The sequence below is a fragment of the Mesoplodon mirus genome, assembly GCF_964341445.2.
Source record: "Mesoplodon mirus genome assembly, chromosome: 4".
In the NCBI taxonomy this organism is placed as follows: domain Eukaryota; kingdom Metazoa; phylum Chordata; class Mammalia; order Artiodactyla; family Ziphiidae; genus Mesoplodon; species Mesoplodon mirus.
In genome coordinates, this window is record NC_138979.1 from 47,155,154 (window position 1) to 47,181,535 (window position 26,382).

A 26,382-nucleotide genomic window follows, 5' to 3' on the forward strand; every position below is an offset into this window, starting at 1 on the left:
GGAATATGTGCAGCACTATTTGTTGAGAATATTATCCTTTCACTATTAAATTGCCCTGGTACCTTTGTTGAAAATCAGTTGCCCAGATATATGTGGATTTGTTGCTGGAATCTCTCTTTTGTTCCATTGATCTGTATGTCTGTCTTCATGTTAATATATTGTCTTATTATACCTTTATAATAAATCCTGAAATCGTGTAATTTCTTTTAATTAGTCTTGACATTAGTGTTGTCCTTTCCATCCCTTCATTTGTAACTCCTTTGTATGTTCTTGTAGGCAACATATAGTTGTTCTCCTATTGTTTTAATCCAATCTGACAATCTCTGACTTTTTAATTAGGAGGCTTAGACCATTACCTTTAATATGATTATTAATAATGGTTGGGTTTTATTCTATTAACTTGCTATTTGTTCTCTTTGTTCTATTAACTTGCTATATGTTCATGCTCTTTCTTCCTGTTTCTTATTTTTCTCCTTTTGAATATTTTTTAACAATTTCATTTTATCTCTTACTGGCTTATTATCTCCACTTCTTTTTATGGACGTTTTATCACTTATCAGATACACCTTTAACTTATCATTGTCTACCATCAAGTAACAGCATTTTATGAATAATGTAAGAACCTTTCAGCAGTATACTTCTCTCCTCCCCTTTTTGTTGTCATACATTTTATTTATTATACACAAACTCCACCCTACATTGTTACTTTTTTGCTTTGAGGAGTTAATGAACTTTCTGAATTAAAAAAAAAAACCTTTGTATTACACTACACATAAAATTTACCCTAATTTTTGAAAGTGTACAGTTCACTAGTGTTACATACATTCATACTGTTGTGTATCCAAACTCCAGAACTTTTTCCTTGTTCATCTTGCAAAAACTGAAAACCTATGTCCATTAAAAAATAATTCCCCATCCCCCTCTCCCTGATCCCTGGCAACCACAATTCTACTTTCTCTCTTTATGATTTTGACTACTCTAGGTACCTAATGTAAGTGGAATCATATACTATTTGTCTTTTTGTGACTGGCTTATTTCACTTAGCATAATGTTCTCAAGGTTCATCCATGTTGTAGCATGTATCAGAATTTCCTTCCTTTTTAAGGCTGAATATTCCATTGTATTTATGTAACAGGTTTTGTCTATCCATTCATTGGATAAAGCAACCTGGGTTGCTTCCACCTTTTGGCTATTGTGAATAATGCTGATATGAACCTGGATATACAGGTATCTCTTAAAGACTCTGCTTTCAATTATTCTGGATATTTGCCTAGATGTGGTATTGCTGGATCATATGGTAATTTTATTCTTAACTTGAGGAACCACCATACTGTTTTTCCATAGTGGCTGCACCATTTTACATCCATACCAACAGTGCACAAGGGTTCCAATTTTTTCATATCCTTGCCAACTTATTTTGTGTTGCTTTTTTTTTTTAATAGTAGTCATCCTTATGTTTACTAGGTGGTATCTCATTGTGGTTTTGATTTGAATCTCCCTAAATATTAGTGATGTTGACCACCTTTTCATGTGCTTGTTAGCCATTTGTATATCTTTTCTGGAGAATTATCTATTCAAGTCCTTTGCCCATTTATTAATTGTGTTTTTGTTACTGATTTGTAGGAGTTATTTCTGTATTCTGGATATTAACTCTTTATCAGGCATATCATATGCAAATATTTTCTGTAGGTTTCTTTTTCACTCTGTTGATTGTCCTTTGATGTAATCCAATTTATCTATTTTTTTCTTTTGTTTGCCTGTACTTTTGGTTTCATACCCAAGAATCCACAACCAAATCCAGTGTCATGATCATTTCCCCTACATTTTCTTCTAATAGTTTATAGTTTTAGGGTTTACATGTAGGTCTTTGACCAAATTTGAGTTAATTTTTGTATATGATATGAAGTAGGTGTACAGCTTCATTGTTATGCATGGAGATATCTAGCTTCCCAGCTCAATTTGTTAAAGAGGCCATCTTTTCCTAGCAAATGGTCTTGGCATCCTTGTCAAAAATCATTAGACTTTATATGCAAGGGTTTATTTGGGGGCTCTTTATTACATTGGTAAATATTTCTTTATGTCCGTATTACACTATTTTGATTACCATAGATTTGTAGTAAGTTTTGAAATTGGGGAGTGTGAGACCTTCAACTTGTGTTATTGATTAAAATTGTTTGACTATGTGTTCCCTTGAGATTCCATATAAATATTAGCTAGCATGGTTCTGTTTCTGTAAAAGTGCCATTGGGGTTTTGATAAAGATCATACTGAATCTGTAGATCTCTTTGGGTAGTACTGACATCTTCCAATCTATGACCACAGAATATCCTTCCATTCGTTTGTCTTTAAATACTTTCAGCAGTGTTTTGAAGTTTTCAGTGTAAAAGCATTTCACCTCCTTGGTTACTTTTATTCCTAAGTACTTTATTCTTTTTGATGGTATTATATTTGTAATTGTTTTCTTAATTTTTTTTTAGGAATGTTCACTAGTAGCATATAGAAACACAACTGGTTTTTTGTGTGTGTTGATTCTATATCATGCAACTTTGCCAAATTAATTTATTCAGATGGATAAATTGTGGAATCTTGTGGAATCTATAAGGTTTTCTACATACAAGACAATGTCATCTGTGAACAGAGATAATCTTCCTTCTTTTTGATTTGGGTGTCTTTTATTTTTATTCCCTAGCTGCTCTGACCAGAACTTGTAGTACTGTGTTGGATAAAAGTGAACATCCTTGTCTTGTCTCTGATCCTAGAGGGAAAGCTTTGTCTTGTACCATTGAGTTTGATGTTAGCTGTGGGCTTGTCAATATATGGCTTTTATCATGTTGAAGTAGAATCCTTCTGTTCCTTGTTTTTTAAGTGTTTTTTATCATGAAAGTGTGTTGAATCTTGCCAAGGGTCCCAAGGTGTCTCAGAAGTGGTATTGGACTGCTGGTGGGCAGGGCCAGGGTCTAGCGGTGAGGAGGCACCCAGTGCTGGTGGCTGGGCTGGGTCCTGCCATGGCAGGCTGTGGTGGTCCTGGGCTGGTGTCGGCCCACTGGTGGGTGGAGCTGGGTCCCAGGGTCTCTGGCTGCAAGGCCCTGGGGATCCTGGGGCTAGTGCCTCTGCTCTTGTGTGTGGGGCAGGGTCCTGGGCCCTCTGGTGGGCAGGGCTGTGCTGTGTTCCAGGTGTCTGTAGGCTCAGGGGGTCTTAAGGTAGCCTGCCTGCTGGTGGTGGATGGGGCTTTGGCCCCACCAAGCTAGTTGCTTGGCCTGAGGCTTCCCAGTACTGGTGCTGACAGGCTGGTGGGTGGAGCCATGTCCCAGTGCTAATAAGCTAGAGGAGGACTCTGAAGTGGTGCTACCCAGCATCAGTGTCCCCGTGATAGAATGGGCTCCCACAAATGTCTGCTGCCAATGCCTATGTCCCAAGGATGAACTTCAGTTGCCTCTTACCTCTTGGTGATTAGCAGGTAGATCTGACCCAGGCTCCTTTCAAAAATTACTGCTTCTTCTCTGGGTCCTGCAGCATGTGAGATTTTGTGTACACCCTTTAAGAGTGGAATATCTATTTCCCACAGCCTTCTGGGTCTCCTAAAAGTAAGCCCCACTGGCCTTCAAAGCCAAACATTCTGGGGCTTGTCTTCCCAGTACAAGACCCCCAGGCTGGGGAGCCCAATGTGGGGCTTAGACCCATTGCTCCTTAGGGAGAACCTCTGTAATTGTAATTAGCCTCCCGTTTGTGGGTTGTCCATCTGGGGTATGGGTCTTGACAATACTGCACCTCCACTCCTTCTACCTATCTTGTTGTGGTTCCTTTTTTATATCCTTGGTTGGAGAAGATCTTTTCTGTTAGATTCAGGTCTTTCTCATCAATAGTTGTTCTGTAAATAGTTGTAATTTTGGTGTGCCCATGGGAGGAGTTGAGCTCAGGGTCTTACTCTGCCATCTCAGCAACCAAATCTAACCCACTGTCTGTCAATTATCTTTTAGAAGTTTTTAACGAAAAACTCTACTAGTATTTACCACATGTTACTATTTCTGATACTTTTTTTAAATGTGTATGTATGTAGATTCAGATTTCCTTCTGGTATCATTTCCCTTTTTGCATGAAAGACATCCTTTCACATTTTTTCCAAGTACCAGATGTTCCTCTACTTAATAGTTTCTACTTGTCTTAGAGTTCACTGGTCCTTTTTCTCCATTGTCCAAATTGCTGCAGAGCTTATCCAATTAATTTTTACCAAGATTACAAACTCGGTCTTCCTTATCATGGGAAGTGGCTGAATTCTCTGCTCAGCTCTTTAGGTCACAACTGTTACCTTTCATGGGTTCCTAGGAGTCTCACCCTGCCCATGTTATTTAGGTGCCAAGGATTTGAGGGAACTGTGTATGCAGATTGAGGGATTTCCCACCTGGAAATTTCTACCATTGTGGCAGCCCTTCTGTCCAATTCCTTAGCCCAATAAGACTGATACTTTTTGCTTCAGGTCTGTCCCCTGTGAACCGATGAACTGAAAAGTGCTCTCAGAAACCAGCTGAATGTGGATCTCAACCAGTATGCTTCCATTTTTTCAAGGATCATAACCATCTCCAGTTTCTGCTTACTACTGATTACTCATCTCTGCCTTCAAATATAAGCTACTTTGGCATTATTGGAATTAGAACTGCGTTGTTATTTTAAAAACGTTTTTTAAAATGCTGGAGGTGTGAGCATCATTACAAGTTATCAAAGTTACAGTAATTTAGTAATGCAAAAACTAAAAATAGCTTTTATTGCTGATACCATTTTTTCCATTCAAATACTGCAAAGAATAAATGGGATTTTTTTTCTTTTTGCAGGATATAGCAAACGAAGAACACAAAAAAATTGAAGTGTTAAAATCAGAAAACAAGAAGCTAGAAAGACAAAAAGGAGAATTAATGATAGGGTTCAAGAAACAATTAAAACTAATTGATGTTTTAAAAAGGCAGAAGGTGAGTTTATCCTAAATAACAGTTAAAATAAATCATAGATATTATTTGGCTCTTTCTACTAAGATATTTAGTATTTCTACTTTAGATATGTTTATTTTGACATGCTTAGTCACAAAATTTTATCTATACATCAATGCAAGTAAATTAGAAATGTGGAAATAGGACTAGTAAATACAATATGGATACTCCCTAACTAAAGAAAATACCATATATAAAAATAACTTAGGGCCTCCCTGGTGGCGCAGTGGTTGAGAGTCCGCCTGCCGATGCAGGGGATGCGGGTTCGTGCCCCGATCTGGGAGGATCCCATATGCCGCGGAGCGGCTGGGCCCGTGAGCCATGGCCGCTGAGCCTGCGCGTCCGGAGCCTGTGCTCCGCAACGGGAGAGGCCACAACAGTGAGAGGCCCGCGTACAGGAAAAAAAAAAAAAAAAAAAAAAAAAAAAAAAAAAATAGGGGATCCGTTTGCCTCTTGAAGAGTGAAAACTGATTCCAACCCACTTTTGTCCTGTTCACTACACGAGTTACCTAGTGGTAAGAGAATATGAATTCATGGCTTTGCCACTGTCCCTTTTTGCAAAGGTTAGATATTACAATATTATTGAATTGTTCTCTTAACAGGTTGGTACAATACCAGCAGTGAATGAAGGTTTTTAGAGGCTGACCATTTCAAATGTCACATTCATTGTAATTAGAATTATACATTCCTACAACAAAACTTAATTTGATAGCATATTATACACACTTTTATAAATTTCCTGTTGTTCTGTGGTCTACTCAACACTAAATTAGACAATATTTGTTTTTAAACACAGATGCATATTGAAGCTGCCAAGATGTTGTCTTTCACTGAAGAGGAATTTATGAAGGCACTCGAATGGGGAAATTAATAAGTGATCTACTTCTTAACCTATAGTGCATGGTGGATATACCCTTTATTTAACTTAAGTTGTAATGGTTTGAATTATTTTTACTCTAAGAAATGAAGATACTTGATAAATCAAAATAATTCCAAATTCCCTGTGTAGATCTGGGGATGTAAAATTGATATCTAATTATTACAAAATGGAAATATTTTATAAAATAAAGCAATAGGAATTTAACTTTTGATTGTTATCTTTCTTATGACCATCTAGCCCTTTTTCAACTGCATTTGAATAGAAACTATTTTATGTTCTAGAGCTAGGTTGTAAATGATGTTTATATGAGAGAAACTGTTTCTGTGTTCTTACTGAGAAGTGCATTCGCTAGTAAAGCACGTTGAAATTCCTCACTCTTTTCCTGTCTACTGTGAGAAAAGAAAAGTAAAGTTTTCCCTGGCCAAATAAGGGAAGTAAAGTTCCAACACACCAACATAGATAGAAGTGGTATGGAGAGGTTAGTCTCCTGGGTTGTTGGATTTTATATATATATATATTTCTCTATATGGAGTGTGGTGTAGAATTCAGATCTTCAAATTATTAGCATAAAACAATAATTTGATTAAAAGCAATTAACTTTGCCATTATTTTTGCAGTGAAAAAATATGCAGTAATTTTTTTATCAAAAACAAATGTTTTCTTATAAATAATTGTTTATAAATGATGAAATAGAGATGTTTTAGAAAATCCAGACAATGGATTCCTACCCTCACCGAACTATAAAACAGAAGTTACAATGACATCTAGTGGTAACATACAAAAGAATCCAGGTTTACCAAATTTTGATGATATCACTTCTCTTCACAAATTTCACTCCTTTTCTTATACGCTTTTCTAAACTCTTCACCAAGCATATCAATATCATCCTCTTTTTTGAATACTCCCTACAAGAAAAATATTTTGTGGGTTACTATGAATGCTAGAATAATTCACTAAATGTTCATTAAGGCTAACAGATATACAGACATGAAATTTCTAAAGTTATTTCCAAGATAAAATCTAATATATTTATGAAAAGTTTTTTCTGAAATAATGACTTGATATATACGAAATATTCTTAGCCTGACCTGATTTCCTGATTTACCAGATTCTGTGTTAGAACTTGTCATACGAATCTGGGCTCTTCTGCTTTATTACTACAAGTACTACTGCTTTGATGGGCTGAATAGGAATTAATTTAATCCATACTATACCCTCAACCCTTGTTTTGAAACAGCCCTACAGTATGATATGAGAGAGGTCAGGGTGAAGAGGTTGAGCTTTGCCAGATTCATGCATGGGATTGGTTCTTGCCTCAGTTCTCTGTCTAATCAGCAAACATTCAATCTTACAGGAAAGAATCCAGGTATGGAGTTAAGCCAACTAATCTTAATCCCTTTAAAACAAAATTAAACTTGAATATTTACTTATCCTAAGAATCCAGAGAATAATTTAGGTCATTTGGAGCCACTAGGATCTAGGATAAAATCATTTTAGGTTATCATCAGGCTCTCCCATTTCCACAATTATTTGCTACACAAATATATAAACCCTAAGACTCTCCCAGAATTTATAGTCTAGTTTATGAAATTTATCAATTCCACATGGCTTTTGTCATTAATGTATCATTTTGTATTCATTAATCCTGTCTATTACTATAAGGTCCTATGGACAGGTAATAAGTGTTCACATTTCTCTTTCTCCTTCCTTTGCACTGACTAAGCAAAAAAGTGGACTTTTTTTCTGGACTTTTGTTTGTTGGAAGATTTTTCATCACATTTTCAATTTCATTACTTGTGACTGGTTTGTTCATATTTTCTATTTCTTCCTGGTTCAGTCTTGGAAGGTTATACCTTTCTAAGAATTTGTCCATTTCTTCCAGGTAGTCCATTTTATTGGCAGAGAGTTGCTTGTAGTAGTCTCTTAGTATGCTTTGTATATCTGTGGTGTCTGTTGTCACTTCTCCTTTTTCATTTCCAATTTTATTGATTTGAGTCCTCTCCCTTTTTCTTGATGAGTCTGGCTAAAGGTCTGTCAATTTTGTTTATCTTCTCAAAGAACCAACTTTTAGTTTTATTGATCTTTCCTATTGTTTTTTTTCTATTTCATTTATTTCTGCTCTGACCTTTATTATTTCTTTCCTTCTACTAACTTTGGGTTTTGTTTGTTCCTCTTTGTCTAGTTCCTTTAGGTGTAAGGTTAGATTGTTTGAGATTTTTCTTGTTTCTTGAGGTAGGATTCTATTGCTATAAACTTTCCTCTTAGAATTGCTTTTGCTGCATCCCATAGGTTTTGGATCATGTTTTCATTGTCATTTGTCTCTAGGTATTTTTTGATTTCCTCTTTGATATCTTCAGTGATCTCTTGGTTATTTAGTAACGTATTGTTTAGCCTCCATCTGTTTGTGTTTTTTACGTTTTTTCCTCTGGAATTGATTCCTAATCTCATAGCGTCGTGGTCGGAAAAGATGCTTGATATGATTGCAGTTTTCTTAAATTTACCGAGGCTTGATTTGTGACACAAGATGTGATCTATCCTGGAGAATGTTCTGTGTGCACTTGAGAAGAATGTGTAATCTGCTGTTTTCAGGTGGAATGTCCTATAAATATCAATTAAATCTATCTGGCCTATTGTGTCATTAAAGCTTTTGTTGCCTTATTAATTTTCTGTCTGCATAATCTGTCCATTGGTGTAAGTGAGGTTAAAGTCCCCCATTATTATTGTGTTACTGTCGATTTCCTCTTTTATAGCTGTTAGCAGTTGCCTTATGTATTGAGGTGCTCCTATGTTGGGTGCATATATATTTATAATTGTTATATCTTCTTGGATTGATCCCTTGATCATTATGTAGTGTCCTTCCTTGTCTCTTGTAACATTCTTCAATTTAAAGTCTATTTTATCTGCTATGAGAATTGCTATTCCAGCTTTCTTTTGATTTCCATTTGCATGGAATATCTTTTTCCATCCCCTCACTTTCAGTCTGTATGTGTCCCTAGGTCTGAAGTGGGTCTCTTGTAGACAGCATATCTATGGGTCTTGTTTTCTATCCATTCAGCGAGCTGTGTCTTTTGGTTGCAGCATTGAATCCATTCACGTTTAAGGTAATTCTTGATATTTATGTTCCTATTGCCATTTTCTTAATTGTTTTGGGTTTGTTTTCAAAGTCTTTTTTCTTCACTTCCTTTTTTGTTCTCTTCTGTTTCCTGCCTAGAGAAGTTCCTGTAGCATTTGTTATAGAGCTGGTTTGGTGGTGCTCAATTTTTTTAGCTTTTGCTTGTCTGTACAACTTTTGATTTCTCCATTAAATCTGAATGAGATCCTCGCCAGGTAGAGTATTCTTGCAGGTTTTTCCCTTTCATCACTTTAAATATATCATGCCACTCCCTTCTGGCTTGTAGAGTTTCTGCTGAGAAATCAGCTGTTAACCTTATGGGAGTTCCCTTATATGTTATTTGTCGTTTTTCCCCTGTTGCTTTTAATAATTTTTCTGTCGTCAATTTTTGTCAGTTTGATTACTGTGTGTCTTGACGTGTTTTCCTTGGGTTTATCCTGCCTAGAACTCTCTGCGCTTCCTGGACTTGGGCGGCTATTTCCTTTCCCATGTTAGGGAAGTTTTCCACTGTAATCTCTTCAGATGTTTTCTCGGGTCCTTTCTCTCCCTCTTCTCCTCCTGGGACCCCTACAATGCAAATGTCGGTGCATTTAATGTTGTCCCAGAGGTCTCGTAGGCAGTCTTCATTTCTTTTCATTCTTTTTTCTTTTTCTTTTGTTTTTGTTTTTTTTTTTGCTGTACGCGGGCCTCTCACTGCTGTGGCCTCTCCCGTTGCGGAGCACAGGCTCCAGACACGCATGCCCAGCAGCCATGGCTCACGGACCCAGCCGCTCCGCGGCATGTGGGATCCTCCCGGACCGGGGCACGAACCCGTGTCCCCTGCATCAGCAGGCAGACTCTCAACCACTGCGCCACCAGGGAAGCCCCCATTCTTTTTTCTTTATTCTGTTCTGCGGCAGTGAATTCTACCATTCTGTCTTCCAGGTCACTTATCCATTCTTCTGCCTCAGTTATTCTGCTATTGATTCCTTCTAGTGTATTTTTCATTTCAGTTACTTTTTTGTTCATCTCTGTTTGTTTGTTCTTTAATTCTTCTAGGTCTTTGTTAAACATTTCTTGCATCTTCTCAGTCTTTGCCTCCATTCTTTTTCCGAGGTCCTAGATCATCTTCACTATCATTATTCTGAATCCTTTTTCTGGAAGGTTCCCTATATTTACTTCATTTAGTTGTTTTTCTGTGGTTTTATCTTGTTCCTTCATCTGGTACATAGTCCTCTGCCTTTTCCTTTTGTCTGTCTTTCTGTGAATGTGGTTTTCATTCCACAGGCTGCAGGATTGTAGTTCTTCTGCTGTCTGCCCTCTGGTTCATGAGGCTATCTAAGAGGCTTGTGTAAGATTCCTGATGGGAGGGACTGGTGGTGGGTAGAGCTGGGTGTTGCTCTGGTGGGCAGAGCTCAGTAAAACTTTAATCTGCTTGTCTGCTGATGGGTGGGGCTGAGTTCCCTCCCTGTTGGTCATTTGGCCTGAGGCAACCCAGCATTGGAGGGTACAGGCTCTTTGGTGGGGCTAATGGTGGACTCCAGGAGGGCTCATGCCAAGGAGTACTTCCTAGAACTTCTGCTGCCAGTGTCCTTGTCCCCATGGTGAGCCACAGCTGCCCCCCCATCTCTGCAGGAGACTCTCCAACACTAGCAGGTAGGTCTGGTTCAATCTCCTATGGGGTCACTGCTCCTTCCCCCTGGGTCCTGATGCACACACTACTTTGTGTGTGCCCTCCAAGTGTGGAGTCTCTGTTTGCCCCAGTCCTGTTGAAGTCCTGCAATCAAATCCTGCTAGCCTTCAAAGTCTGATTCTCTAGGAATTCCTCCTCCCGTTGCCAGACCCCCAGGTTGGGAAGCCTGATGTGGGACTCAGAACCTTCACTTCAGTGGGTGGACTTCTGTGGTATAAGTGTTCTCCAGTTTGTGAGTCACCCACCCAGCAGTTATGGGATTTGATTTTATTGTGATTGCACCCCTCCAACCATCTCATTGTGGCTTCTCCTTTGTCTTTGGATGTGGGGTATCTTTTTTGGAGAGCTCCAGTGTCTTCCTGTCCATAATTGTCCAGCAGTTAGTTGTGATTCTGGTGCTCTCACAAGAGGGAGTGAGCGCACGTCCTTCTACTCCACTTCTACTCTACTTCAGTTTCCCTCTGAAATCTTAATACCATGTTTTTTTCCCCACTATTAGAGGTTATGTGTTAAATGTCACTTACTTTAGGGAGATATCCTAGTAATTGTGTAGCATGTTCTTTGAGAAGTTTTAGTCTTTCTTCTTCAATAATTTCATTAATACATCCTTGCCTTCTTTGCTGCAACTGCCATTCCTCCAGTTCACGTTGCTGGAAATATAAATAAAATTTATTGTCACAAAACACATTAAACTAAGAATGTGTCCAATAAATTTGTCTAATTTATTCTTGCAGTAAATTAGATAAAACTGATAGGTACTAGATAATATATATCTTTTACACTTTATATATATATATATATATATATATATATATATATATATATACACACATATATATGTATATATTACAGTCACTATTTCTTTAAAGTTACAAGAAAAATCCCAGTTATGACTGGGATTTTAGGGAGGCAAGTACATATTTTCAGGACAAGTATCTTCATTACCAAGGAAAAAGATTCAAAGAAATGATTTCCTAATTAATTCAACAAATATTTATTGTGTGCTTACTATACTCCAGGTACTGAAAGCAGCTTACAGTGTAAGATGAAGAAAAAGGTAGATAAAATAGAATAGGGATATCTAAAAGAGAAATACTGCCATATAAAGTTTTGTAAAGCCTGTATGAAGCACAAGAGTAACAGCAAGAGTTCCAACAGGAGAACCAGTATTTCTCAGGCAAGAGTTCTGATAGAGGGACTTCCCTGGTGGCACAGTGGTTAAGAATCCACCTGCCAATGCCGGGGACACAGGTTTGAGCTCTGGTCCGGGAGGATCCCACATGCCGCGGAGCAACTAAGCCCCTGTGCCACAACTACTGAGCCTGCACTCTAGAGCCCGTGAGCTGCAACTACTGAAGCCTGCATGCCTAGAGCCCTGCTCTGCAACTAGAGGAGCCATCGCAGTGAGAAGCCAGCACACCACAATGAAGAATAGCCCCCACTCGCCACAACAAAGACCCAACACAGCCAAAAATAAATGAACAAACAAACAAATGTCTGATACACAACCACACCAAACTTCTGTGCCATATAAATATGGAAGAGATGACTAGCTTTAACACGTTTTAGGGCTTAAAAGAACTCTTATGGAAATATATCCAAATAGTCCTATTCGATAGGGAAGGATACTAAAGGCAGACCACTGAAAAAACATTGATGAATTTCTGCCAAGAATTACTTTAAAGTAGTATTAACGCTAAACTTTTCTTTGAAATAACTAGTTTAAGTCATGTAAACCAGAAAGCAGGATATCTTTTTTGCTACAGTGAGAGGCAAGCTTCTATATAACCTCTTTAAAGTTATTGAATGAAAATACAGAAGAATGCTAGGACACAGCCATATCCAATGCCAGTTAAAACCTGGAATTGCTTCTCCTGAGAACATTTTGTCTACTATCATCTCAGATTCATTTGTATTACCAGAATTAGAAGTATCACCGACAGCTAATTGAGAAAAGACTTACACTTTCACCCGTGTTGCTACTGAATCAAAGGGTTGAGTTGCTCTTAATTATGTTATCTCTAAGATGAAACAAGGTAATAGAATCTACCATAGAATCACTATACCTGAATTTTTTTTTAGACTACATTTCTAACACTCCTTTAGGGTCAAATGTGGTCACAACAGGACTAGGATTTTGCCAATGGAATATAAGCAGAAGTGTCAGATGGCAGTTTCCAGGAATCAATCTTATATCCTTTGTCCCTTCTGCACTTCTTCCATCTTCTGCTTAAAACATGGATATGAAGGTTGAAGATCTAATTTAAACCATGAAGGTGACGGCTATATCCTACAGAAGCCATAGCGAAAAGCTAGAAGGAGTCTGGGTTCCTGAAGACTATGAATAAAGCCTCAATTTCTACACTTTCATGTGAGGGAGTAGTAAACTATCTACTAAGCCACTGTTAATTTGAGACTACGTGTAGCCAGGCATCATCCTAACTGATCTATTCCTTATAATACGGAGGTGCAAGAAGTTCTATAATGTTATGAGAAAAACTCACTCATTAGATTTTTGTCCAGTGATGTATATGGGCTCTAATTTGGGTGTAATACAGGATTTCCCTTCTTAGGATGTGGTAGACCACATTAACTGTTCATTCTTAAAAAACATTTTTATAGTTAATTAGGGTAAATATTTTAGAAAGGTATGAAACCAATTTGTTCATGAGGACAAAAAAAAACAGAGTTAGAGGCTTATATGATTGTGTAATAGAATGGATTCATGATTCTATGATCATGAAAATTCATCCTTGCCCTTGGACCAGAATAGAAATGTGGCCCAATCTCACTGATATTTAAATTAAGCCCACAGCTTCATATCGGGAACATTTACAATTAAAAAAAATTAAGATATAAATTTTTTGTAAAAGTATTTATGCTTTAGGTAATATTTTCAGATTTCTTCCATTTATAGCTGTCTTGATAACTTTTCCAATAGCTTTCAGATTAGCTCTGTAAGCCATGAGATAGGACAGTCACAGTCACTGGTTCTACCTCTTTCTAGACAAGGAGTATTCAAAGCTTTCTGGTCAATTTCAAAAGGCTTTTAATTTTCAGTCTCCTTGATCACTTTGCTCTGACCAGGCAAAATGCTAGGTGCTTTATAGGTAATTATCTCCCTTAAAGGTTACAGTAGATCATGGTTGGTTTATATCAAAGCTACAGAAGTTTTATCCAGTAGGAATTCACTTAAGTTAAGCAGGATGAGGACATAATGAGATATTTTTTTATACCTTGCTAACTGGTAGCAGATGCCACAAGAAGACCAATTATAAGTCAATTTCAGTAGTCCACAGAATGATACTGAATGTCTAAATTAAGTTATGAAGAAGAGAAACTGAATTTAAGAGGTAGAATCAATAGGACTGTTGAGGTGGAATCAATAGGATTTGGTGGCTGACTAAAAATTATTAGGTAAGAAATGGGAAGAATCCAGGAATGATTCCAAGGTGATAGCATATTCACTCAGTCACCCAAGCCTGTCTTTAACCAAGATTCAGGCTACAGAAATTGGAGAAGGTTTGTCTGTTACATTCACTTTTGGAAACCTAAATTCTAAGGCACCGACAAGATTTCCAACTGTGTCCTTTAGGCATCTGGAAATATGACAAAAGAACTATGGCGTAAGGGGACTTTCCTGGTGGTCCAGTGGCTAAGAATCCACCTTCCAATGCAGGGGACGTGGGTTCGATCCCTGATCAGGGAACTAAGATCCCACATGCTGCGGGGCAACTAAGCCCGTGGGCCACAACTAGAGAGAAGCCTGCACGCCACAATGAAAGATCCCACGTGCCGCAACTAAGACCTGACGCAGCCAAAATAAATAAATAAATAAATATTTTTTTAAAAAAGAACTACACCATGAGTTGATTAAGTATAGAGGAAAGCCAAAAACTGAACCCCAAGTCTCTCAACACGTCATTGCAGCAGGCAAAAGAGCTGATCTCTCTTGGTTTTCTGTGACTTCCAGATTTTTTTTTATTAGTCTCTGCTTTACAACAAAGTGAATCAGTCATACATATACATCTGTTCCCACATCCCCTCCCTCATGAGTCTCCCTCCCTCCCACCCTCCCCATCCCACCCCTCCAGGCGGCCACAAAGCACCGAGCCGATCCCCCAGCGCCACGCGGCCACCCCCCACCATCCATCCACCCCACGCCCGGCAGTGTATACACGTCCATGCCTCTCCCCCGCCCCGTCACAGCCCAACCCCCCCCATATCCACAAGCCCACCCCCAGTAGGTCTGTGTCTCTATTCCTGTTTTACCCCTAGGTTCTTCATGACATTTTTTTTCTTAAATTCCATATATATGTGTTAGCATACGGTATTTGTCTTTCTCCTTCTGACTTACTTCACTCTGTATGACAGACTCTAGGTCTATCCACCTCATTACAAATAGTTCAGTTTCGTTTCTTTTCATGGCTGAGTAATATTCCATTGCATATATGTGCCACATCTTCTTTATCCATTCATCCGATGATGGACACTTAGGTTGTTTCCATCTCCGGGCTATTGTGAATAGAGCTGCAATGAACATTTTGGTACATGTCTCTTTTTGAATTATGGTTTTCTCAGGGTATATGCCTAGTAGTGGGATTGCTGGGTCATATGGTAGTTCTATTTTTAGTTTTTTAAGGAACCTCCATACTGTTCTCCATAGCAGCTGTACCAATTCACATTCCCACCAGCAGTGCAAGAGTGTTCCCTTTTCTCCACACCCTCTCCAGCATTTATTGTTTCTAGATTTCTTGATGATGGCCGTTCTGACTGGTGTGAGATGATATCTCATTGTAGTTTTGATTTGCATTTCTCTAATGATTAATGATGTTAAGCATTCTTTCATGTGTTTGTTGGCAGTCTGTATATCTTCTTTGGAGAAATGTCTATTTAGGTCTTCTGCCCATTTTTGGATTGGGTTGTTTGTTTTTTTGCTATTGAGCTGCATGAGCTGCTTATAAACTTTGGAGATTAATCCTTTGTCAGTTACTTCATTTGCAAATATTTTCTCCCATTCTGAGGGTTGTCTTTTGGTCTTGTTTATGGTTTCCTTTGCTGTGCAAAAGCTTTGAACTTTCACTAGGTCCCATTTGTTTCTCTTTGTTTTTATTGCCATTTCTCTAGGAGGCAGGTCCAAAAGGATCTTGCTGTGATTTATGTCATAGAGTGTTCTGCCTATGTTTTCCTCTAAGAGTTTGATAGTTTCTGGCCTTACATTTAGGTCTTTAATCCATTTTGAGCTTATTTTTGTGTATGGTGTTAGGGAATGATCTAATCTCATACTTTTACATGTCCCTGTCCAGTTTTCCCAGCACCACTTATTGAAGAGGCTGTCCTTTCTCCACTGTACATTCCTGCATCCTTTATCAAACATTAGGTGACCATATGTGTGTGGGTTTACCTCTGGGCTTTCTATCCTGTTCCATTGATCTATGTTTCTCTTTTTGTGCCAGTACCACACTGTCTTGATTACTGTAGCTTTGTAGTATAGTCTGAAGTCAGGGAGCCTGATTACTCCAGCTCCGTTTTTCATTCTCAAGATTGCTTTGGCTATTCGGGGTCTTTTGTTTTTCCAAACAAATTTTGAAATTTTTTGTTCTAGTTCTGTGAAAAATGCCAGTGGTAGTTTGATAGGGATTGCATTGAATCTGTAGATTGCTTTGGGTAGTAGAGTCATTTTCACAATATTGATTCTTCCAATCCAGGAGCATGGTATATCTCTCCATCTATTTGTATCATCTTTAATTTCTTTCATCAGTGTCTTATAATTTTCTGCATACAGGTCTTTTGTCTCCTTAGGTAGGTTTATTCCTAGATATTTTATTCTTTTCGTTGCAATGGTAAATGGGAGTGTTTTCTTGATTTCACTTTCAGATTTTTCATCATTAGTGTACAGGAATGCCATAGATTTCTGTGCATTAATTATGTATCCTGCTACTTTACCAAATTCATTGATTAGCTCTAGTAGTTTTCTGGTAGCATCTTTAGGGTTCTCTATGTATAGTATCATGTCATCTGCAAACAGTGACAGCTTTACTTCTTCTTTTCCAATTTGGATTCCTTTTATTTATTTTTCTTCTCTGATTGCTGTCGCTAAAACTTCCAAAACTAAGTTGAATAAGAGTGGTGAGAGTGGGCAGCCTTGTCTTGTTCCTGATCTTAGTGGAAATGGTTTCAGTTTTTCACCATTGAGGACGATGTTGGCTGTGGGTTTGTCATATATGGCCTTTATTATGTTGAGGAAAGTTCCCTCTATGCCTACTTTCTGCAGAGTTTTTATCATAAATGGGTGTTGCATTTTGTCGAAAGCTTTCTCTGCATCTATTGAGATGATCATATGGTTTTTCTCCTTCAATTTGTTAATATGGTGTATCACATTGATTGATTTGCGTATATTGAAGAATCCTTGCATTTCTGGAATAAACACCACTTGATCATGGTGTGTGATCCTTTTAATGTGCTGTTGGATTCTGTTTGCTAGTATTTTGTTGAGGAGTTTTGCATCTATGTTCATCAGTGATATTGGCCTGTAGTTTTCTTTCTTTGTGACATCCTTGTCTGGTTTTGGTATCAAGGTGATGGTGGCCTCGTAGAATGAGTTTGGGAGTGCTCCTCACTCTGCTATATTTTGGAAGAGTTTGAGAAGGATAGGTGTTAGCTCTTCTCTAAATGTTTGATAGAATTCGCCTGTGAAGCCATCTGGTCCTGGGCTTTTGTTTGTTGGAAGATTTTAAATCACAGTTTCAATTTCAGTGCTTGTGATTGGTCTATTCATATTTTCTATTTCTTCCTGATTCAGTCTTGGCAGCTTGTGCATTTCTAAGAATTTGTCCATTTCTTCCAGGTTGCCCATTTTATTGGCATAGAGTTTCTTGTAGTAATCTCTCATGATCTTTTGTACTTCTGCAGTGTCAGTTGTTACTTCTCCTTTTTCATTTCTAATTCTATTGATTTGAGTCTTCTCCCTTTTTTTCTTGATGAGTCTGGCTAATGGTTTATCAATTTCATTTATCTTCTCAAAGAACCAGCTTTTAGTTTTATTGATCTTTGCTATCGTTTCCTTCATTTCTTTTTCATTTATTTCTGATCTGATCTTTATGATTTCTTTCCTTCTGCTAACTTTGGGGTTTTTTTTTTTCTTCTTTCTCTAATTGCTTTAGGTGCAGGGTCAGGTTGTTTACTCGAGATGTTTCCTGTTTCTTAAGGTGGGATTGTATTGCTATAAACTTCCCCCTTAGAACTGCTTTTGCTGCATCCCATAGGTTTTGGGTCGTCGTGTCTCCATTGTCATTTGTTTCTAGGTATTTTTTTATTTCCTCTTTGATTTCTTCAGTGATCACTTCGTTATTGAGTAGTGTATTGTTTAGCGTCCGTGTGTTTGTATTTTTTACAGATGTTTTCCTGTAATTGATGTCTAGTCTCATAGCATTGTGGTCGGAAAAGATACTTGATACAATTTCAATTTTCTTAAATTTACCAAGGCTTGATTTGTGACCCAAGATATGATCTATTCTGGAGAAAGTTCCATGAGCACTTGAGAAAAATGTGTATTCTGTTGTTTTTGGATGGAATGTCCTATAAATATCAATTAAGTCCATCTTGTTTAATGTATCATTTAAAGCTTGCGTTTCCTTATTTATTTTCATTTTGGATGATCTGTCCTTTGGTGAAAGTGGGGTGTTAAAGTCCCCTACTATGAGTGTGTTACTGTCAATTTCCCCTTTTATGGCTGTTAGTATTTGCCTTATGTATTGAGGTGCTCCTATGTTGGGTGCATAAATATTTACAATTGTTATATCTTCTTCTTGGATCGATCCCTTGATCATTATGTAGTGTCCTTCTTTGTCTCTTCTAATAGTCTTTATCTTAAAGTCTATTTTGTGTGATATGAGAATTGCTACTCCAGCTTTCTTTTGGTTTCCATTTGCATGGAATATCTTTTTCCATCCCCTTACTTTCAGTCTGTATGTGTCTCTAGGTCAGAAGTGGGTCTCTTGTAGACAGCATATATATGGGTCTTGTTTTTGTATCCATTCAGCCAATCTGTGTCTTTTGGTGGGAGCATTTAGTCCATTTACATTTAAGGTAATTATTGATATGTATGTTCCTATTCCCATTTCCTTAATTGTTTTGGGTTCGGTATTATAGGTATTTTCCTTCTGTTGTGTTTCTTGCCTAGAGAAGTTCCTTTAGCATTTGTTGTAAAGCTGGTTTGGTGGTGCTGAACTCTCTCAGCTTTTGCTTGTCTGTAAACGTTTTAATTTCTCCATCAAATCTGAATGAGATCCTTGCTGGGTAGAGTAATCTTGGTTGCAGGTTTTTCTCCTTCATCACTTTAATTATGTCCTGCCACTCCCTTGTGGCTTGTAGAGTTTCTGCTGAGAGATCAGCTGTTAACCTGATGGGGATTCCCGTGTGTGTTATTTGTTGTTTTTCCCTTGCTGCTTTTAGTATGATTTCTTTGTGTTTAATTTTTGACAGTTTGATTAATATGTGTCTTGGCGTATTCCTCCTTGGATTTATTCTGTATGGGACTCTCTGTGCCTCCTGGACTTGATTAACTATTTCCTTTCCCATATTAGGGAAGTTTTCAACTATAATGTCTTCAAATATTTTCTCAGTCCCTTTCTTTTTCTCTTCTTCTTCTGGAACCCCTATAATTTGACTGTTGGTGTGTTTAATGTTGTCCCAGAGGTCTCTGAGACTGTCCTCTGTTCTTTTCATTCTTTTTTCTTTATTTTGCTCTGCAGCAGTTATTTCCACTATTTTATCTTCCACCTCACTTATCCATTCTTCTGCCTCAGTTATTCTGCTATTGATCCCATCTAGAGTATTTTTCATTTCATTTATTGTGTTTTTAATCGATGCTTGATTCATCTTTAGTTCTTCTAGGTCCTTGTTAACTGTTTCTTGCATTTTGTCTATTCTATTTCCAAGATTTTGGATCATGGAAATAGAATCTTGGATCATCTTTACTATCATTATTCTGAATTCTTTTTCAGGTAGACTTCCTATTACCTCTTCATTTGTTAGGTTTGGTAGGTTTTTATCTTGCTCCTTCACCTGCTGTGTGTTTTTCTGTCTTCTCATTTTGCTTATCTTCCTGTGTTTGGGGTCTCCTTTTTGCAGGCTGCAGATTCATAGTTCCTGTTGTTTTTTGTGTCTGTCCCCAGTGGGTAAGGTTGTTTCAGTAGGTTGTGTAGGCTTCCTGGTGGGGGGGACTAGTGCCTGTGTTCTGGTGGTTGAGGCTTGAGCTTGTCTTTCTGGTGGACAGGTCCACGTCTGGTGGTGTGTTTTGGGGTGTCTGTGGCTTTATTATATTTTTAGGCAGCCTCTCTGCTAATGGGTGGGGTTGTGTTCCTGTCTTGCTAGTTGCTTGGCATAGGGTGTCCAGCACTGTAGTTTGCTGGTCGTTGACTGAAGCTGGGTGCTGGTGTTGAGATGGAGATCTCTGGGAGATTTTCCCGCTTGATATTATGTGGAGCTGGGAGGTCTCTTGTGGACCCGTGTCCTGAAGTTGGCTCTCCCACTTCAGAGTCACAGCACTGACTCCTGGCTGCAGCACCAAGAGCCTTTCATCTACCCGGCTTTTTTCCTCTGTGTTTCACCTAGTTTCACTTGCTCGTAGGGGACCGTGTGCAGAGGCCTTGCACCTGGCACTTGAGTGCGAAACCGCTGCACCGACATCTCAGCTTGGGACCATATGCAGAAGCGCTGTACTTGACACAGTTCAAGATCTCCAGATTCTTTTATCTTTCTGACCATTTCTCGGTCTTGGCAATTTTTTCTACTATTTCCACCTCCTAACTAGAATGTTCTCCAAGTCTCAGTCGCTGGCCGTCTGATTGTTTCTCATTATAATATATTATTTGGAAGAATCATCTTAGTTTGAAACTCTCTGTGCTACTTAATGACAGAAATGCTTGTCTAAGAATACTTGACCTAAGTTTTCTTCTGTTCAACTGCCTTCAGGATTTTTCAACTTGCGTTTCTATTTCAAACTCAGTATGACTAAAAATGAAGTCATTATATCTTTTTGCTCCAATTCAAAACATAACAGCACTTGTATTCCTTGAGTTTCTCATGTTTGAAACTTTGAGAGTTATTTTGACTCCTTCCTCCACTCTACCTTATATGGTCCAAAAAAATCATACAGGTCTCATCTATTCTTCCCTTAAAAATATTTAAACTCTCCCCTTTCTCTCTCCTTCCACTGCTCTGTTAACCTATTCCAGGTCCTCATCTCTTCACTCTTAAATTACTACTTTCTCCTCTTGTTAAAGACCATATTATGATAACCAGTTTCTACTGTATCATGTCAAAACTCCTCTGCCTATTATTCAGGTTTCTCCATTTGATAATTCCATATGCTGCCAACTTGGAATAGCCTTCCTCTGTCTTCTTTTATTCATTTGTATGTATTTCCAGATAAATCCACATAGTTCTGTCATAAAGGTATTGAACACTAGTAAATCCCACACTACCACATTCTACAAATGTTTACATTGTTCATTTAAGAAATATATTCTTAATATAGTGCTATATATAGTCGAGTCTTTTGGGTATCTAGACATTTTCTTTTGCTAGATTAGAAGCTACCAGAATGAGCTTTTATTTGTTTTGGTTCCCTCACCAACACTCAGCAGAATGCCTAGCAGATAAGTATCTGTTGATTATAAGAATATCTTGAGATTTCTTTTTGTCTACCCATGCAGGAAAGATCAGCATTATGATATTAATTTAATAATCCCAGCTCTGCCACTTACTTGCTGTGAAACCTTGGGCAATACATATAATCTCTATGCCTCAGTTTCCACATCTTTAAAATGGGGGTAGTAATAGTATCTAATTCACAGGGTTGAAAGTTAAAAGTTATTACTTTGTAATGAGTATAGAATAGTGAATGACATATGAAAATGCTCAGTAAATGTTAGTTATTATTACTACCACTTCTATTACTACTTAAAAATATTTGCCATATGCCTAATCTGTACTTTTCATATTTAGAGCTCTTTATCTTTTCAAAACACTTACACATTTTCTTATTTGGTTCTTAAAGTATTATTTCAGTTTTACGGATGAAACACAAATAGACAAATCAAGGTGTCCAAAGTCACAAAGCTAGTTTCCTCACCAATTCTTAAATCCACATTTCCAATTAAGAAATCTTCCCCTGGGCCTCAAAATCAATGTGGACAAAATGGAATTATATACTCCCTCAAAATCTGCTTTTCTTTGTACATACTCTTTCTGTAGCACATCACCACTCACTGAAGATGGAAGTACATAATAGCATTATTTATTAGTAGTAGCCTAATTCTTCTCTCAACTCTCCAGAACTAATTGGTCACCAAGTCCCATCAACTCTACCTTCCTAACATCTCACAGATGGATCCCTTCTCTGTTCACATGGGTTTTCATCACCTATCACTGGGATAACTATAATAACTTCCTTACTGATCTTCCTGTGTCTGGTCTTACTCCCCTCACATCTGTCCTCAACACTGCTACCTGAGTCATCTTTCCAAGTGCAGATCTTATCATGTAGCTTTCTTAATTCTTCAGTGGGTCTCCCTAGATAAAGTCCACCATTAAAATAGGAACCAGGGCATTCATGATCTGTCTCCTCTCTGCCACACCAAGATGTCCATGTCTATAATTATCATCACACGCACTTGATATATCTTTATAATCACTGTTTTTAATGTATTTTTCTTTTTTATTTTTCTTTTAATTTTTTTTTTTTTTTTTTTTTTTTTTGCGGTACACAGGCCTCTCACTGTTGTGGGCTCTCCCGTTGTGGAGCACAGGCTCTGGATGCGCAGGCTCAGCGGCCGTGGCTCATGGGCCCAGCTGCTCCACGGCATGTGGGATCCTTCCGGACGGGGCATGAACCCATGTCCCCTGCATCGGCAGGCGGACTCCCAACCACTGTGCCACCAGGGAAGCCCTAATGTATTTTTCTTAACCAACACCAAAAACTCATAGATGATATGGACTTAGTCATATTTATCTTTGTGTTCTCAACACCAAACAATGTCTAACACATAGAAAGCATCAACAAATATTTTCTAGATTCACTGATTAACAAGTGGTCAGAAAACTTATATATCATGTGATTAGTAAGTGGATATCTTACATCTGGCACATAAACGGTTCTCAATTAAATGTTTAGTGGATAAATAAATTAGCTGGTTGCTATTCAATGATAATTACCAAAAAAAAAAAACCCAAAATACTTTTTCTTACTTTGTCTGCAAGGAACTGGTTGCGACGCTCTTCAATAAGTTTTTCCACAGCCCTCTTGTGTTCTAGTTGCTTCATTCTTTGCTTCTGAGCATTCACTAATTCTATTCGATCATCCTCAGCAAACTTCTCCAGCATAGCTTTTCTAAAGATCTCCTCTTCCTCTTTTGCAGCCTGAAGTACTAGTTCCTTCAAGGCCATTTGTTCCATAAAATTTTGCTTCAACTCCTTTTGCTTTCTCGATTTCTCTTCTGCTTCTTCCTAAATCACAATACATATAAAAGTTAATTCAGTAACTATTTCTTTACAGCAGATTTATAAAGATAGGGTAGAACAGAGTTTGATTAAGCTTAGTGTCACAATATGAAATAAAACTGAAAAATTAAGGCTTTTCAAGGTAACACTTTGCCCCATCCTTTAAAAACTAATAGTTACACAAAGTACATGTTATCCTTGGATTGCCTCCTATTACTTATTTTAAATTTTAATTAATATATATTTACCACCTTGTTTCTGTAGTCAGAATTAATGCATTAACTTTGAAAAGAGCTGATATAAAAAATTTTTGTATATCTCAGTTTATTAAATCTGTCATCTGTATAATTTGTACCAACTATGAATCATTCTAGAAACCTGTGTTCAAATCATTGATAAATATTTTTCAGAATAATCTAGCAATGACAATCGGAAGTATTTCAGGGAAATTCAAATTTACTTGAAGCAGTTAAAGTCCTTTCCTACAAGGTTTAATTTCCCCAACATTTTATTATGAAAGATTTCAAAAAATACAAAGAATTTTACAGTCATCACCCATTTTTGCTTTATCATCTATCTATTCAATTAGGACCGATGTAAATTTTAAATCATTTGCTAATCTAACCAAATTTGCTCAATTCTAATACAAGCTCCAGGTAGGCCAGAATCTTCAAAGCATTCAAAATACTGCCTTAACAACACCCAGATGGCCAAGGTTCTTACCTACAGATAACACAAACTACAAGGGATTTACTCTAGGCCATCAGGTGGCATACAGAACTTCCTGGAAGGCCAGGGAACCAAGCTGTCCTCACACTGCTCAAGTCCTATTATGGTAACTCTGCCTATGGTAACTCTGACTGCTATCTCATTTTGCTCACTTCCATCTTCACACCTTGAAGTGGGGGTGATGACTGTTGGAGGTAACATAGTTCATATGAAGAATTCTAGCTAAAAGAAGAGAAATATAGTTTTAACTTTATAGTCTTTATAATAAAGAAAAATGAATTTAAAACAGGGTAGGATGTGGTAGGAGTAGGAGTGGGTTTTAAGTGAGCCAATCTGCAGTATCAGTTACAGCAACTTTGTTCATTATATAGATCATTCAGCCTCTTTTTCTTCATTTATCCCTATCTAATCCTCTTTTCAAATCCTACCTCCTCCATAGTCTTCTCTAATCACTCTAACTCAAACTTCTCTCTCTTTGTGAGCTCTTACACCATTTAATGTTCCATCATTTAATTTTATTCCATATATACATGCCTCATCTTCTCACTAAAAATAAATTCATAGATGGCATATCTTATATTCCTTTGGGATGCTGGGCACGTAGTGATTTTATAATATATAGTTTGTGTTTATTTACCATATATTTCATAGAAGTCAAAGGCTCACTGAAGGCAAAGACGCTGTGTCAGTTAGCTTTGAATTCCTCCACAGCTTATCATAATACTTTGCACAGAGGAATTCAGTACATATTGAACTAAATGAACTGTTGACATTGCCTGGCAACCATCTCCCATACAAATTTTAGTTTAATCCAATGGTGAAGACATCTGGCTAAAGAACAGGGAAGAGTTTGGCAAAACAACACACCGTTTATTATGTTTTTCAACCAGAAAAGTGTTCATGTACTCTGATGTTTCTGGATCAGGATTATGTAGTTACATAATATGAACTGTATAATTTTCCATCCTTTTCTGTGTTCTAAAACCCATTATGTGGTTTGAGGAATAGTTCACTGAAGGTTTGAAGTAATTTGCTGTAAAACTACTCTGAGGCTGGAAACTTTTTAGAGATATCTTAGTCTGGGTCCTCCTCTGAAAGCAGAGCCTTAAACAAGGACTTATATATAGATATTTTACCAGGGAGGGAATCTCAGTGGTGAGGGACAGAGTAAAACAAGGAAGGAAGAAAAGCCAACACAAGGTTACATCACTGAGCTGGTTACCGCCTCAGACAACTGAGGCTTAATCCTGCCAGGACCTTGTGAGGAATGCATGGAGCACCTTTTAGGACCTTCCCAAAGGCCGCCAGGCAGAGAAGAATTTATCCCTCAATTTCTGTCCACTGTTGGTTGAGGGATGCCCCAGAGGATGTTACCTCCCTGCCCCCCCCACCACACCCCTACACTTTAGGAAGCCGTCAGCACAGAGTCCGTCTGAGCCCTCACAACTGTTCCCCACAGCTGTCACTGAAATCAGAGGTGAGACTGAGAAGATGTGAGGCAGGGCACAAAAGTCTTGTGATAGAGGAAATATCCTTAATAATCTTATTTTGTCTAGTTTTTCTACATTTTTTGAAATCACTGTATTTTTAATGCAGAAAATTGTGCCATTGATATTTTCATTTTATTAGTAGATAATTGAATAACTTTTCACTATTTTTCTAGTCTACTCTCTTTATAGACCCTTTATTCCTTCAAATTTTGTTTTCACCTTTTTTCTTTTTTATTACATTTTTCCAGAGTAAAATCTTTTCCCCCCCAATATTAAGCAACTGGATTAATAAATGCTAATGTGTTCTCCTGATTTTTGGTTTATTTCTACTTGTATCTTTATTATTTCCTTCCATATTCTTGCCTCATACTTGAACTTATATTTTTTTCTCAGTTATTGAGTTGGTTGCCTACACAGTTTTTTCTAATATTTCTCATTTAATAATTAATTGCCTGATAGATTTTGATAGGTCATAAATTTATCCTCTGAATTTTCTGCAAATATCCTCTTCAACCAATAATAATTGAAAAGAAAGTTTTTAGATTTTCAGTTAGTAGTTTAAAATATTTGTTATTAATTTCTAGTGATGTTTAAACACGCTTTCCCCTTGTATTATTCCAGTAAATTTTCTTTGGCGATCTAACAGCTTTTAAAGTTATGTACTTCAATACAACGTTACGTGGAAGATTAAATGTTCATTCTGTTTTACCTCCCTTGGTGATTATACCTTTTATCTGTGGTATCTGGGATTCATTTGATATTCCACTTACCTAGTGATAACCCTGCCTACCTGCTTCCCATTTGGTCATATATGCCTGTTATGCCTTCCTCCATCATTTTATTCTTAATGCTTTTTGGTGTTATTTGACATTAGGTATCTATAAGTGGATTACATTAAGATGTTTTCTTAAAAAAACTGGACACATTTTATATTCTTACATGCAGTTAATTAAGGATTTACATGAAATAAGTTTTGATATTTTACATGGTATCTATTTCCTCCTCGTTAATGAAAC

The 26,382-nt window shown here is 37.5% G+C and overlaps 2 protein-coding genes across 5 annotated transcripts in view; one reads left to right on the forward strand and one right to left on the reverse strand.

The window, feature by feature from the left end:
- The window catches only part of TEX9 (testis expressed 9), a 212,774-nt gene extending 206,711 nt beyond the window's left edge, over positions 1–6,063 (forward strand). For all 3 annotated transcript variants that reach the window (XM_082617097.1, XM_082617096.1, XM_082617098.1), the window contains 2 exons: positions 4,827–4,961; positions 5,776–6,063. In XM_082617097.1, the coding sequence (XP_082473223.1) occupies positions 4,827–4,961; positions 5,776–5,850 (210 nt within the window). In that variant the 3' untranslated portion in view covers positions 5,851–6,063. The remainder of the gene's footprint in view (positions 1–4,826; positions 4,962–5,775) is intronic.
- Positions 6,064–6,196: 133 nt separating this feature from the next.
- MNS1 (meiosis specific nuclear structural 1) overlaps positions 6,197–26,382 on the reverse strand; it is a 98,944-nt gene continuing 78,758 nt past the window's right edge. For both annotated transcript variants that reach the window (XM_082617093.1, XM_082617092.1), the window contains 3 exons: positions 22,896–23,153; positions 11,168–11,293; positions 6,197–6,764 (listed from right to left, as the gene is read on the reverse strand). In XM_082617093.1, coding sequence (XP_082473219.1) covers positions 6,672–6,764; positions 11,168–11,293; positions 22,896–23,153 — 477 coding nt within the window. In that variant the 3' untranslated portion in view covers positions 6,197–6,671. The remainder of the gene's footprint in view (positions 6,765–11,167; positions 11,294–22,895; positions 23,154–26,382) is intronic.